The 14,908-nt window shown below is 56.9% G+C and overlaps 1 protein-coding gene across 2 annotated transcripts in view; it reads right to left on the bottom strand.

The window, feature by feature from the left end:
* Positions 1-660: 660 nt before the first annotated feature.
* Positions 661-14,908, bottom strand: part of PCNX2 (pecanex 2) — a 288,030-nt gene continuing 273,782 nt past the window's right edge. For both annotated transcript variants that reach the window (XM_025448568.3, XM_025448569.3), the window contains 6 exons: positions 11,342-11,486; positions 10,614-10,844; positions 9,813-10,087; positions 8,972-9,156; positions 2,768-3,216; positions 661-1,565 (listed from right to left, as the gene is read on the bottom strand). In XM_025448568.3, coding sequence (XP_025304353.3) covers positions 1,395-1,565; positions 2,768-3,216; positions 8,972-9,156; positions 9,813-10,087; positions 10,614-10,844; positions 11,342-11,486 — 1,456 coding nt within the window. In that variant the 3' untranslated portion in view covers positions 661-1,394. The remainder of the gene's footprint in view (positions 1,566-2,767; positions 3,217-8,971; positions 9,157-9,812; positions 10,088-10,613; positions 10,845-11,341; positions 11,487-14,908) is intronic.

Below are 14,908 nucleotides of genomic sequence, written 5' to 3'. Positions count from 1 at the left end.
AGCTGGTCGTCATCTGTCTGATTTGATTCAAAGAGATGCCCTTTGTGGGGAGGCCACGCTCACAGCTCACAGCTCACAGCTCACAGCTGGCCAGTCAGCGCTTGGGCTGGGCTGTGAAGTTGCCCAAGGAGATTGCACGGGCTGCCGGCCAGGCGTGGTTCGGCCGGCCTGAGAACTGCAGGGCGCTGCTATCAGCTGCTCGTTAGACCTGCATTTAAATTAATAATAACCAACTTTGCATCTCCAGGGATTGCTGATTTTAGAATAATGTACAGTGTCTGACTACAGAGCCCACCTATTATTAATTGGCAATTCTTAGTTTGAAAGAAAAATAAAAGCATTCCCATCTACTTCCAAGGGGAAAGAAGTTCTGTGCCGTGCCCTCCCCGCCTGAATCCTAGGCACCGTGAAGAACCTTGCCAGACTAGTTCGGAAACGACTATTTCTAACTGTCGTCTTTCCAGAAGGGATAGTTCCCCGCGTCGGTGACGGTGTTCCCCCCAGACTGTGTTTCCGGGCCCCTTCACCCTCCCGTACATCCACAAGAAGCCAGGTTTCTGCTTTACCCGGTGACAGCCTTCATGTGGGGAAAGTCCCAGAACTTGTGTAAATGCCGTTCTCTTAATCAAGGATACAGCAGAACTCCATCACACACGGCAGTGACTGTAAACATTTTAATCCCAAAAACAAAGGGGTGTGCGAGTGTTGTGTGGCACGGTAAGGACTGCCTGGCTCGGAAAACAAGGGGACATTCTGCGCGTGGACAAGACCACCGGGCTCGTGGAACCCGCCTGACGGCGGTTGAGCGTCAGTGAGTCCGATGGCCTTCCAGGCTCCCAGGGGACTAGATTTCTGTACTTGGGTCGCCAGCATCGCTGGGTGTCCACAGGATACTTTAGACGTGACTGCATGCACTACCACGTTTCTTGGAGTAAAGCTGCCACTGGTTTATACTTCACACCTGCATAAATGCTACAAAGAGCTGAGGCTGCCCTTAGGCGTGGACTGACCCTACTGTGTTTGACCAGTGGATGGTAGGACACGTGCTGCTGTCCGTTTCTGGGACGTGGGTGACAGTGATGTGTAAGATGCCAATTGGTTAACATGCAGTTTTCTTCAGGGCAGGAAAGAGTTACTCAGGCGCTCTACTTACTCTAGTTGTTTTTAAGATATTACATGGCTTTTGTTAGAATTTGCAAATTCTGGAAGTTGTGCGAGCCACGCCGGGGAGCTCCGGGGGCAGCTTGGAGCGGTGTCGGGGGAAGGGGGTGTGCTGTCAGGTGTCGTATCGTCACGGGAGAGTTGCTTCGAGAAGCTGAGGTGCAGGCACTGGTTTCCACAGCAGCTCTCGAGTCTCCCCAGCCGGGGCTCCTGGCCGGCCCCTGCCCCGGCCCCTACAGCTCATCGGACGCGCTCTGCTGCGAGGCCGTGTCGTCCAGACCCATGTCCTCCTGGCTGGCCCTCCTGCACAGCAGCCCCCCGTTCTCTGCCGCGGCCTCGGCCAGGCCGTCGCGAAGCTGCCCCAGCTCGGTGGCCTCAGTGGGTTCACACGGCTCCGAGAAGTGCTTCCAGAGAGAAAGGAGAAGCGGGGAGGCTCAGTGAACCCGTGGGGCCGCTGCGGGGCCTGAGCTAACCGGCCCGGGGGGCAGGTGTGGGGGTCCAGGGGCCTCGGCCCGAAGGAAGGAAGCCACGGGTCCACCGTGCTGGCTGGGCTGGGGGCTCTGGACACGGGGGCCCCTCCCCAGGGGATATGGACATGCCGGGCACCGGGGCCCTCGGCTAAGAGGTCACTGTGTGCCTGGGTGTCCTGGGTTCCGGCCAGTGTCGTGTCCCCCCCCGCCCCCGCCCAGTGCACTGGCTCCTGGCAGAAGCACGAAGTCCGGCAGGTTTGTGCCCAAACAGGAACACAGAAGCCCTTTTATCCTGGGCGCACAGACTGCCGAGGACCTTATTGTCCTGAGGCAAAGAGAATTTGCCAGCATCCCAGAAGCACACCCACAGACGGTATCTTAGTAGATTGGGGGACGGTAGGAGAAAAGTGTGTTTTGTGCATTTTTCAGAGGAAGTGAAAACACGGAGCGAGGTGTGTTTCCATGTACCTAACTAAACCTAGTTGAAGCTCCCGAAGTCAGCGGGCTGCTTGCATGGGGCCACTAGTGTGGCCTGGGGAGCTGCCCCGTGGGTGCGGCCCCCCTTGTTCACCTCCAGATAGCGAACCCCGAGCCGGAGCCAGGCAGGGGCTCTATTTACCTACTCACTTTTTCTCTGACAAAGCTCAAGTGCTCCTCTCACATCAGCTGGCTTGGAGCTCTGGAGGAGTAACAGTTTATGTGGGGCAAGTCCTTCAACCTCTCTTTTTCTAATGTTTAAATACATAAGAGCAGGAGGGCACCTGGGCAGCGAATCTGGCACTAGGACCCGGTGAGGGTCTAACTCCCCTGCTGACATGTGTCCTGTCCTCCCCCCCAGGCCAGAGTGATGGGAAAAGGGATGAAGTAGGACCTGCTCCTGCTCTGTGGATGCGTGGAGAACATTCCTGCTCACATCCCCAGCCCAGGGCTGAGGGGACAGTGTTCTGCGGCACCACCCACCCCGGCGTTACTAGTTCCAGGACTTGTCCTGTGTATCTTATCTGCCTCTGAGCATGGCCAGAACACCCGCTGTCTAGCACTTCCTGCCGCCTGTCACCCTGGGAACCCTGTGGACAGGGCCGTGGGAGTCCACCGACAGACACCCACCTGCCCGGCCCGCCGACCCAGCCGCTTACCCGTGTGGCCTGGCTGGTGGCCCTGGCCGAGGGGCCCATGACGATGTTGACGCTGCTGGATGACTGGGTGTCGCTGGTGTTGCCCCCCTCCGCGGCAGACAGTCCAGAAATGACCAGAGCACTCGAGAAGCTCCTCTTGCCGAAGAGGAAGCTCAGGGTGGAGCTAGTGGACGAGCCCAGGCTGGACCTGATCAGCGCCTCGGCCCGTTCGCGGACGCTCAGGTGGCCTGTGGTGGTGACGGGTGGGGGCTGCGAGTGCAGGGACGCGGCCGAGGTGTGGAGGGAGAGCCGGCTGCCCGAGAGCCGCTGGGCCAACTCATGGACCGACGTGGACGTCTGCAGGAAGGCCTGGTGGCTTTCCAGGTTCGGGCCGGACGAGCTCAGCACGGCTGGCCTTTGACTTAATGCCCCATGTGCCTGGACAGACTGACTCCTGCCTTTCCTCCTGCCTTTAGAAGAAAGCACAACAGGTTGCCATGGCAGAGGTGCCTACCAACGTCGGGCCGTGCGGCGGGGCGGGCAGCCTGGGCCCTAGGAGCCCAGGTTGATCCACCGTTGTCAAGGCCGAGATGGCCCCAGTGGGGCCCCAAGGACTGAAGGGCTTGACCCCAGGGCATCCCAAGGCAAGTGGGACATGCTGTCACAGGGAGGGGTGGCCAGGGCAGTTGATGCAAGTCCTGCTTCCCTGGGAGCCCCAGACCTAGGCGACCCAGAATGTACCAGCAGCAGAACCTGGTTGCTGCCACAGGACCTTGGTTCCTGTGCTCCTCTGATCAGCAGGCTTTTATCATTTTAATTGCCTTAAAAAGGTGTATGTGTAGGGGGGGGCCATATGCTGGTTGAGTCTTTGCTTTCCGCAAAAGTTTTCCCTTAAAATCAAGATCTTAAGAAGCCCTCACAGGCCCCCATGGACGCAACTGGCCAGGCCCAGGCCTGCCCTGACATGCGGCCCAGCTCCCTTGTGCGGCCGCTGCTCCCCACAGGCCCCCTCCTGGCCCAGCCCTTGCCCAGGCTTGCAAGACAAGCCGCTCTTGACAGAAGGGTTTGGGCTGCCCCAAGGACTTGGTCCTGCCCACACCCCGGGAGAGGAGCCTACTCTTGTGGCTTTAGAGGAGCACGAGGAGGATCGTGTGTGCTGCTGCAACACTCCAGCTCTTAAGCGTCGGTAATCACTGGGCTCTAGTTGTAAACTATAACTTTGAAGGGAGCGACCAGCGACGGACGTCACAGTTCTACCAGCTGCCTTAGCGACATGTCTCCCGAAGCTGCTACAATTAGGCATTCACTCAATAAAAGCAGAGGGGGTGAAGGGGTGGGCGCCCTGAGGACGGTCCCGTGCATTTTCTCATGTTCCACCTCAACCCAAATTATTAATTGTGCATCTGGTGATTCTAAAATACTTACGTGTGTCTATGGAGGCCCCAAGAGGTGACATGAGAGAGGACTCCTTAGGGAACGTGTTAATATGGGGATCCCAGGGGTCCCCTGCAGCCCCGTGTGGACCTTAGTGCGGAGCGGGGTGCCCCTCACCACGGGTGTGCCCCACCTGGCCTCTCCTGCCTCCCGCCCGCCTGCTGGGTCACCCGGGCGCCCCCCTCGGGGCTGGCATGAGTGTGGGCAGCCCCCTCCCCCGGAGCTGGGGCCCTTCTGGCCGACGGCTGCTGAAAAGCTGAGGGAGTTACGCCAACAGAGGAAAAAACGGAAAAGGGACCCTGACGAGTCCGAATCGGCAGAGACCGCCCATTTGTTAGTTTATTTGGAGTTGACAAGGCCGAACATCTGTTTGTGATTTATACTGCTGTGCTGACTGCTGCCCAGAAATACTCCCCATTCATCCGCAAGTCGGTGATTTTGATGCTGGATCGAGGACCACCCGCACTTGGTGGGGGACTTCTCAGCTAATTCCAGAAACCAGGGCACGCGTCAGAGGGGAAGGGGCTACATTCGGCGCGAGACAGAAGTCCTCCCCCCATGGCCCTGCTTCAGGCCTTCTCGGAGCTATTTGCTGTGATTGTTGCTCCTGATTTTTTTCTAAATGAATTTTGCAAGCAGAGCAAGTCGGCAAACCATGCAAATGCATTTGTGCCACTCAGGATTGTTATTTTGTAATTTAACTTAACTTTACCAATTGCTTCATTATCAAATTATGTGTGTTTCCCGGGAAAACCTCCTCAGATCCGAGATTCTGAAATCCTGTATAAATGACCCTTCTGGGTTCATTACGTTGGTACCTTCCCCTCACCGTGGCTGGTTCTCTGAGAGGCCGTGGTGCACCCTGGCCCACTGGAGGGTACAGTCTTCCTCTCTAGTCTGGGATGCACATTAGCCACGAATTCCTACCTGCCTTCTGTAAGTAGGTCACCAGTCTCCCCCACGGGGACCAGGCCCCTTCCGGCTGGGACTCTACTCTGCAGCAAGGTGAGAGGACTGCCGGCCGTCGGGCCGTAGTTGAGGCCGCACAGTGTGGTGGGGACTCACGTGCAACACCGACCTCACATGGAGACCCAGAGCTTCCGAAGTCCCCGAGTACGAATAAAGTTAGCCCTGGACAGTTCAGTGTGGGGACAGGACTCCTTTACCTTGGCCAGCACCATCTGGGGAGCTTAGAAAATGCTTTGCCAGGGAGGTTGATACCGTGGGGATGCCCCCGCAGGCTGCCCCTGGGCCCTTACCGTGCTGGGAGCTGGGACAGGGGTCCCCCTGCTGTTCTAGGCCATGACCAGAGATCTGGGTGCAGGAGTAGCCTCCCCTTGACTGGCGAACGGCCTGTAACTTCCCCGAGCTGGCGGGGCAGGCTCCTGGCTTCCCGTCCAGGCCCACAGGCCTCCTCTCGTGTGGGCACGGAGGTGACTCAGCTGGGCGGAAGCCGAGGAAGCCAGCGGAGCCACAGTACCACGGGACGGCCCTTCGGGAATCGGGAAAGCTGGCCCGCTGGGAACGGCGGGTGGTGGCTTCCCACCCCTGGCTGCATCTCGTGCCAAAGATCTCAGCAGCAGGTGAGGGCTGCTCCGGGCAGGGCCGGCCAGCCGGGGTGTGGGGGCTGCCCCTCCCCACGAGGGGCTCCTTCTCAGGGCCTGCTGTCCCTGGGACCCCCTGAGCCTTATGGAATGGAAAACCTTGTGCCCGGAGCCCTCTCCAAGCTAGAACCCCACCCCCCACCCCGAGTGCCCATGCCATCCACACATCCACACCAGCCGAGGAGGAGGTGGGTGGAAGGGGACAGTCCCTGGAGGGCCAGCTGGTGTGGCTGTCCCCTCACACCGTGTGCACTTGCGGGTACTTGCTGCCTACCAGGTGCCAAGGGGCCACAGTGTAGGAGCCTCAGGAAGCGCTCATCTTCCTGGGCTTGGGTCCTCTGAGTCCTGGGCTCCAACATGCTGCTTATAAGTTGGAGGGTGTCTCTAGCTGCTGAGGGACAGGGAGGTTAGACGAGAAGGTTCTGTCCTTGTCCCACCCACAGGGAGTGAGCAGGGGCAAGGAACCTCAGCCGAAGATGCCCAGTGTCCCTGTGTGGTTTAACCACGGTGGTGGTAAGAAGGAGGTAACATTTAACTTTTCTAGGGGGCAGGAGGGGGAGGCGTCTGCGTCCTGAGTGAGGGAGAGACAAGTTGTGTGTCGGCCGCCCCCGTGGACCGATACAGGTTTCCTGGGAGGTGGGAAGCCGCTACCCACCCCAAGAAGCAGTCGAACTGTCTTAAGTTAAAACGGCACCACTGTGGCTGCTCGCTGGAAAGAGATTTATGATCCTGGGCGGTTGTCAGGGCCGTGGGGATGGCCAGCGAGAGCGGGGGAGCAGGAAGGAGGTTCTCCGGTGTTCGAAGTGGGGAGGGGGTGGCAGGCCTCGGTGCAGCTCCCCTCTGCCCCCCGCCCTCCATCCCTCTGCCGGGAGGGCGCTGACCTCTTTCTGCAGGTGCGTCAGCCTGTGGAGCCCAGGGGAGACCCGGCGGGCAGTGGGGACAAGCCCGGCTTGGCTGCTTCGGGGAGCCCTGGGTGTGGGCCAGAGGGACAGTTGTAAGAGGAGCCCTTGCCAGGGTCCCGAGGCCATCATGACGGGACTGCACATGGGGTGAGGGTGGCAGGTTCCGGGCCCGTCTTGCCTGGGTCTGAATCCCAGCTGGGTGACTCTGGCCAGTGACCTAGCTTCATGCCCGTCTCCTCAGCTGCAAGGGGAGGACAGGAAAGGCCTCCGCCTTGGGTCACGGGGAGGACCAGTGAACCTGCACTTTGGAAAGCTCGCAGGACCGCGCTGGGCACCTGGCGAGGGCCGGGGGACCGTTACTGATTATCACGCTTGTCACCGCAGCAGGGGAGCCCCCGATGCGACCTGGGTGGGCGGGCAGACAGCAGAAGGGGACGGCAGCAAGGCAGGTGGCTTCGAAGCCACTGGGGCGTGGCGGCCGGCCCTTCAAGCCCCTGAACGGGAGGACTGCTGCTTCAGAGCCCGGGGCAGCCTCGGCCTGCGGGCGGGGGCTGGCGGAGCCCAGGCCCCTGGAGGGGGGCCCAGGCCTGCCTCGGCACCGTGTAGAGCGCGGAAGGCCAGGCGGACCTTGGTAGGAGCAGTTTTAAGGAGCAATAATGAAAACTTAACAGCTGGTTGGGGCTCTGGAAGATCCTGCTCCAACATCTGCCACAAAAGTCTGCATTTGCTGCCAGCTGCAGGCCTCTGGCTGTAAACGGGAAGAACATTCACTCCCCACGGTGTCCGGGTTCCGGGGGAGGGAGGAACACTGGCGTCTGCCAGGCCAACCAGCGTTGGCACCTTTTTACTCACGAAAGGAGGAGGCGGCTCCCGGAGCCCCAGCCTCATCCAGCACACCCGCCTCCAGCTCTTTAAGAGCTCGGCCTCCTCCAGCCAGATCCCCCCGACTCCAGGCTGCCCTGGTGCGACAAGTCACCTGGACAGATGTGCCAGGCACGCAGCCATTTCTCCATTTGGAAGCTACCTTGCATTTTCCCATCCGGAAAAGCACTCCAGGGATTTTGAACCTACCATTCCTCATGCAGGAAAAACAAGTGCTCACGAAGCAGTAAGAAACTCCCAGCCTGAGAGTGATCAGCCTCTCTGCCTAGCTACCCGTCTCCCTCTCTCTCCCTGCCTATCTGCTTTCCTTCCTTCCTCGCTTGCATCTCTCCATCTCAACTACCTGGCCATCCACCGACCATCTGTGTCTCTATCTCCTTATGTATATATATTATTCTATCATCTATCTATCTATCTACCACCTGTCTATCGTCTTGCCTGTGGTTTATATAAACCTTGTTTCAGTTACACCCTCCACCTGGTGTGGGGCATTTCTAGGAGGCAGGGATTGTTCCTTGCTTGCTCACTCGGTGCAGAGCTGGCCCGTAGGACATGCATGAAGAGGTGCTTCATGAAGGCTTCTGGACGGTGAGGAAGCACTCAAGCCAAAAGGTAGAATCACTCACAGGCTGCGAAGGGCAAAGCCAAGCACTGAGGCTGGTAGGAACCAGGACAGAGCATCCACCTCTCCTGCCTCCAGTCACCTGGCATGTCCTCTGTGAGGCCTCCATGTCACCTTTCCTCACTCAGTCACCCTCGGCAGAGTGGGTTCCAGAACCTCATCCATCTGAATGAGCCTAACTCATTGGTGGCCGTTAGTTTAAAAGTGATTCTAAAGTTTAAATCCATCCCAGATGTGGACCAATGCAGCTCCTCCATCCCATCTGCTGGCATCCCTTATCCCCTCTTGTCCTCTGAAATGTCAGGTGAACACGGGGGAGATGGGAACCAGAGAGAAGCAGGAATGGGGGAACAGGAAGCCTGTCTGCGCACCCCACAGATTCAGAGAGGGACGTGGCTCCACTCTCAGAAGGATGCACATGCCAGCCTGGATCAGGAGCTACAACACTGCCAGACACAGAAGGCACATGATCCAATGGCCACCGAAGGTGTGAGAGGTGGGATGGGAGGAGGTGGCCAGTGGATGGACGGACGGAGAGATGGCTGGCCAAGGTAATAGACAAGAAATGGATAAAGGATAAAAGCTGAGTCTAACAGAGATTTTTTTATAAGTAGAACCTACAAGAGTCAGTAAATCTGGGGCATCCTTTGGCCCGATCTTGATTTTATTTCTTTCTTCGAGAAGGAGCTCTTGGAAGTTAGAATGACAGCATAACCCGCGGCCTCAGTCACTGGAACCAAAGGAGCCCCGATCAGTAACTGTGAGGCCCTGCTGTACCCACCTGTCCTCTGTGTCCCTTCATGGGGCGACCAGTGGTGGGTCCCATCTTTTCTGGGCTGTTCTGTACTGCTCTCCTGGCTCTCGCCACTTGGAGCCTGGCCGCCGCCTGCAGACGGAGCAGACCTTCTATCCACATCTTCAATGTGGCCAGCCCCATGCTGGCCAGAATCACAGCCTTTCCGCACCCTGTGAGGAGAGAGGAATCTCCAGGACTCCCACCAGACGTTTCTACCCCTTCAGCGGCCCCCATGCCCATGTGGATCAGGGTGGAAGACCGCATTCTGCGGGTGAGCAGCACAGCTGGGATGCTGGGGGTGGGGGGAGAAGGGGGTTCTGCTCCCCAAACTCCAGTATCTAGAGCCCTGACCTTCTGAAAGAACCCTGGGCTCTGAGGTCTGAGATACAGAGTTCTGCCGTTCTGTGGCCAAACCTCCTCGAATTCATTCCAGCTAAGCAGGGACATTTTTACAAGCAGGTCAAGGGGCTTATTGGATGAGAGCCATGTGCTGGGGAGCTCAGGCCTGGTCTCCGGGCCAGATGTGCAGCAGTTACTCCCGCAGACCCATGACCTCTGCCGCTCTGCAAGGAGGCGAGCCAGACCTCAGCCTGGGCAAGTGTGAGGGGCACAGATCCTCCTCTGTGTGAGGTTTCCTCGGACTCATCATCATCTGAAACTGCTTGTGGAAACAAATGACCTGTTAGGCCACTTGGGAATAGCAGTTTTAATCATACAAGGAAACGGCGGTCAACAGTGAAACTCTAGCCAGAGTGGGGAGCTCTCCACGCCTCACCGCACCACCCCTGGCCGCATCTGGATGAAGGCCTGGGTGAGGAAGACCTACCTTAACCACTTGGTTCGGAACCACGTCCTGATGCTGTCCAGAGTGACGGGGCCACTCCAGACACTCTGCAGCTGCCTGTGGGTCCCTAGATAGGATGTGGTTAGTGGAGACACGTACATGGGGTACCCCAGAGGCTGGTCACAGGAGGAATTAATCAAGTTTCGGAGGACCTGTTTGTTGTTCTGGATGCTTCCACGCTCTGGGTTGCGGTTGCGAAGGAAGATGAGCTCCTGCTGCTGCCCTGCCCAGAGGCCACGGACACATTCTTTGTTAACCTGTAGGTCGGGGAAGGGGCGAGGAGAAGAGCAAATGATGGTGCATGTTTTCAGTTTGATGCTTTTTTAGCCTATAGACCATGAGCAGGGCTGTGCATCTGATCATCTCCGACTACACCCCTCTGGCCTAACGCCATCTTCATGGGCAGGCCGGAGGAGCAGTCCTATGAGGTGAGGGGGGTGCCACTCCCAGGGGGAAACAGGGCAAATAAGGAAGCTGTCTGGCAGTTTGAAGTGATACAAAGAGAAGAAATACTGGTAAGAAAGACCCCAGGTCCAAGAAGAGATTATCAAAGTTCTGGAACTTTGGAGAACAAGAAAGTGTTTACAAATAAGCTGGGTCCTGAGCCTCATCTACATGTGTGTCTACCGGGACTTCTTGCCAGAGCCCTCGCCTCCACACTGGTTCTCAAGGGCATGAGTGACCCCAGCCCTGAGGCCCATCTCTGCTCCTCTGAGGCTGTGTCCCAGAAAGAGATGCTGGCGCACGGGTGCGGGTGCCAAGCAGGGGGTAGGGCCACTGTACCTTGATGACCTTGAAGCTCAGAAAGCTCCTGTGGAGCATGATGACCTTGTACTCGTCGGCGCCCTCGTCCACCACATGCCGAAGGGTGAGCAGCTCCTCCTTGTTGGACAGCACGGCGCCCCTCCAGGCCGGGTCACCCTCGTGGCAGATCACTACTTTCTTCTCAAAGGACTGGATGGCCTCATAGAGGACCCCTGGGTCTTCATACTCATCGGGGCAAGTGAACTGGTCCTGGCAGAAAGAAGTCCGTCTGTGGGCTCGGGGAGGGCCAGAGAGCTGACCCGTGGGTGAATGTGTGGATGGCGACTTGGCCAACGACCCGAAGAGTCAAATCCGCTTTCACATGGGCTCTCCTTCCACACTCTGTCCGAATCCAGACCTGGGTAGGGGGCACCTCCTCGTCCCGCTGCCCCGACTGGTGGTACAGGCCCTGGGAAACAGCTTTGTGCCTGGGGTTTGGGCACTTGAGCTGTCATTTTCTCTGGTCAGTTCTCCTTTCCTGTCCTAGCGGGGGATCGCCACCTTCTAGCCAATCTTGAGGGCAGTGGCCGCTGGCTGATGTCAAGACTATCTGGATGGCCTCCATGTTTAGTTACCTAAGTAACACACCCACTCACAAATGCCATGCCAAGAAAAGGGACCTGAAAGTTCTTTTTTCCCCCTGTTTCAGATTTATCCTTTAAAAAAAAAAAAAAAAAAGGATTTATTTATTTATTTATTTAATTTACCTGGTGAAGTTTCAGGGACATCCTGATGGCCGGAGCCACCACTTTATGCAGAAGGTCCATGTCGGCAAATACCCACTCGTCGCGGGCTGTGATCCTGAAGTCACCTTTGAAGAGGGCGTGGAGGCCATACAGGAAGGAATCCAGGCTGTAAAGCAAAGCCCGAATGACCATTGGGTTACACTGAACAGTGTTTGGAAACCTGTCACTCTGAGCAAGGCCTGTGCCTCCCACCTGTCCAGTCGGGAATGACCTTTGTGCCTCTAATAGATGACCAAGGTGGGGTGCTCCCACACCCGGCCAGGGCCCCTGCACCCACACCCTCCTGACTAGCCGTGGGTGGGATGGCCAGCCTCAGTGCCAGCCTCCATAACCTGGGGGGGTGGGGGGGCCACCCGAGCCACTTGTGCTTGATCTCAGGTGCTGGTCACCGTGGGCCTCCACGTGCAGCGGCCTGTCCCAGGACTCCCAGGGGTGTCCTCCTCAGGGGGTGGCTGACGGGGCCACCTGCCCAACAGCCCAGGGGCTCACGTTGCTCTCCCGCCACAGGGTGGAGAGGAAAAGGATGGAGCCCAGAGAAATCTCAAGTCGGTCGTTTGGATTGTGCGAGCTCATCCCCTGGCCAGCGCCGCCCTGCTGCCAAGAGAGCTGGAAGAGGCGCCGCGGGGGTTACAGTGACTGACTGAAGCGTTTCTCAGGATTATCCCGGTTTCCGAGTTTCTAGGTTTTTCCCACGCTGCTTCCATTTCCTGCACATAATTGAGCATTGCTGGGATGGGGAGCACGAGAGTCTACCCAGGAGAAATCTTCTGCGGTCTGGGCGCTTTACATTTTGGATGAACCTGGGTTGGAAGGCAACGGCTCCTGTACGATGGGAACAGGAGGAGTTGTTCTTCCTTCCTTCGTTATTTCCACTAATACGCTCAGTCACAGCCCCTTCTAGCAACCCTGGCCTCTCACATCCCTGAGAGGTAGTTATGAGGTGAGCACAAGCAACAGCAGCCCTGATAGTGCTGAACCGGGACAGAATGAGCAGGAAAATTGTGCGAGAAGGAGAATCTCTGAGGATGGCTGCTCATAAGGATTTAATGAGTTGGCTCACTGAGCAAGCCTTTGATTCAACACAGCACATTAGTCCTGCACGTCAGGGAAATAGTTCCACTGATTGCTATTTTAGCATTTCGTTGCAAAATGTACCACTATCATTAATTTCCTCCTGGAACTCTCTTGAGAGGGATGCCGAGGCTTCGAGTCAGAGCAGACTATGGGAAACGGAAGCAGCCAAGGTCCAGGCAGGTGGGGCTTGGGGTGGGATGGCCTGAGGAGCCCAGAACCTTCCAGAAAGAGTCCCAGGAGGCAGCCTTCCCAGAAAGGCTCCCCCCTCACAGAACAACAGAGACTTCCTGGGGCTGGGAGCTTTGGCGACTACCCGGGAGGCAACGAAGGAGGAGGTGCAAGACCGAAGGCCCGGCTGCGGCAGGGCAAATGCCAAGTGCAGAAGCTTTGCAGTAACGAGTACTACCTGCTATCAGCTGAAAACATCAGAAGTGCCCCTGTCATCAGGTGGGGGCTAGGTGCTGTGAAGGAACAGCAAAGTGGCAGGACATGGGTGGGTTTTATTCTGGAAAGCATTAGGAATGCCAGGCTGCTTGCATACACAGGAAGACAAAATGCTCCTCCAAGACGTAGGGGTGGGGATGGTGGCAAAGGAAGACCAAGGGGCTCGCCCAGGGACCCAGAGCGGCAAGGAGTTGAGGGTGCGGGGCTCTGGTCTGCTCAGCACCGGTGCAGAACAACCACAGACTGCTTACTTATCGGGAGGGCAAATGCAGCTTCCGAGGGAAGGGCCCCAGCAACAGATGCTTCACTTGCCATTTCTCATGTCTCCGAGAAAATGAACTGTCGCACTTAATGCTGTTCCTTTTAAATGATTTGCAATGTAAAAAACAAAGCCTGAACCAGAATTCCACTGGATTGGCAGTATTATCCCTCGTACCTTAAAGGTAAAGGTATCCCGAAAGAAAGGTGTTTCATTATCCTTAAGAGAAGGAAGAGCAGGAAGGCACAGGGATGCGATGAGCAGGGGAGGCCCTGAGCGGCAGAGGGAGCCAGGGCTCTGGGACACCTGGGGCACGTTTCTGACTGGGAGCTTTCTGGTGCTTTGTCTTTTAAGATTTCACTGGGAGATGACAAGCTCCCACCCCCAAGCCAACAGCTGGAGCTGTCGCCTTCATGGGGACTGAACAGCCACCCCCCACCCCTGCCTCCGGTGCCCCACCCCCCACCTGGGATATTAGTGACCTAGATTGCCTCATCCTGTCCTGCCATAGAGTTTGTTGGCCACGCAATCACCCACTCAGGGGCAACTGCAACCAGTTGTGTGGGATTAGGTCAGGGACAGGGCAGAGCAGGTGCCACAGGTGTATAGTAGTGTGTTACAGAAGCAGAACCACACGTAGAGAACCAAAGACCACACACGGGGCAGACCGGGTGGCTCAGTGGTTTAGTGCCACCGTCAGCCCAGGGCCTGATCCTGGAGACCCAGGATCGAGTCCCACGTCGGGCTCCCTGCATAGGCCTGCTTCTCCCTCTGCCTGTGTCTCTGCCTCTCTCTCTCTCTCTCTCTCTCTGTGTGTGTGTGTGTCTCTCATGAATAAATAAATAAATAAAATATTTTTAAAAATATTAAAAAAAAAAAACAAAGACCACACACGGCGAGATGTGCAGGGGCTGCCGTGGGACAAGATGTGTGCTCATAATTCAATAAAAACAGCACTAGAAAGATATTGCTCCTTAATCTGATGAGTAGCTGGTGCTTGAGTGCATTTTCTTTTTAATGGAAAAGAGTGGGCATGTATTGTTTGGGCTGTCACACCATGCTACTCGACCTGAGAACAAACCTAGCATCCTGCCCCTCCACCCAGCTCCGTTAGAGGGACTGTGTCTGCACTGCTTCTGGCCTGGCCCTGAGCTCCTCTCCTAAGGCTCAATCCACACTCCACGGAGCTAGGATGGGAGCCATGGTCTTGCCTTTCTCACTGAGAAGTGCGTGTGTGTGTTAGAACAGATGTTCCTGCCTTTGCCTCCGAGTGACTCTGTAGCCCGAGCAGACGCCAACAACCATAAAGCTGGGTCTCAAATGATTCTCTGATTGCCCGAATTCCTGCTCTTGTCTTTCTGGTTCCTGCCTTAGCTTCCTGTGAATAATGACATGGCTGCTGGTGACACACATAGATGAGAGCCTGGGGTTGTTGGTACTTAAGTACCGTTGCTCACAGCCCCTCTAGAAAAGGCTGTTTTCTGGCTCGAGGCCCTGGCTGTCGCCTGCAGAGCCCGTCACTGCTGGCACGCTAGCTTGCGCTCAGCAACTGGTCCTGCTCACTGCAGCGCACCTCTCCATCACCTTTCACAGCAAGGACCATTTGAGGATGACTGGCTGAAGCAAAGGCTGTCTTCACCGTCTTGTAACCCTGCTTTCTTTATTCACAGAGAAGTCCTCCTGGCTCTATTCTAGCCTGAGGTTGCTTACACCCCTCTGATTCCTACTTATATCGACATCACTGACTGGCT

The sequence above is a fragment of the Canis lupus genome, chromosome 4 (assembly GCF_003254725.2).
Source record: "Canis lupus dingo isolate Sandy chromosome 4, ASM325472v2, whole genome shotgun sequence".
Lineage (NCBI taxonomy): Eukaryota > Metazoa > Chordata > Mammalia > Carnivora > Canidae > Canis > Canis lupus.
This window is presented reverse-complemented; position numbering and strand designations above follow the sequence as displayed.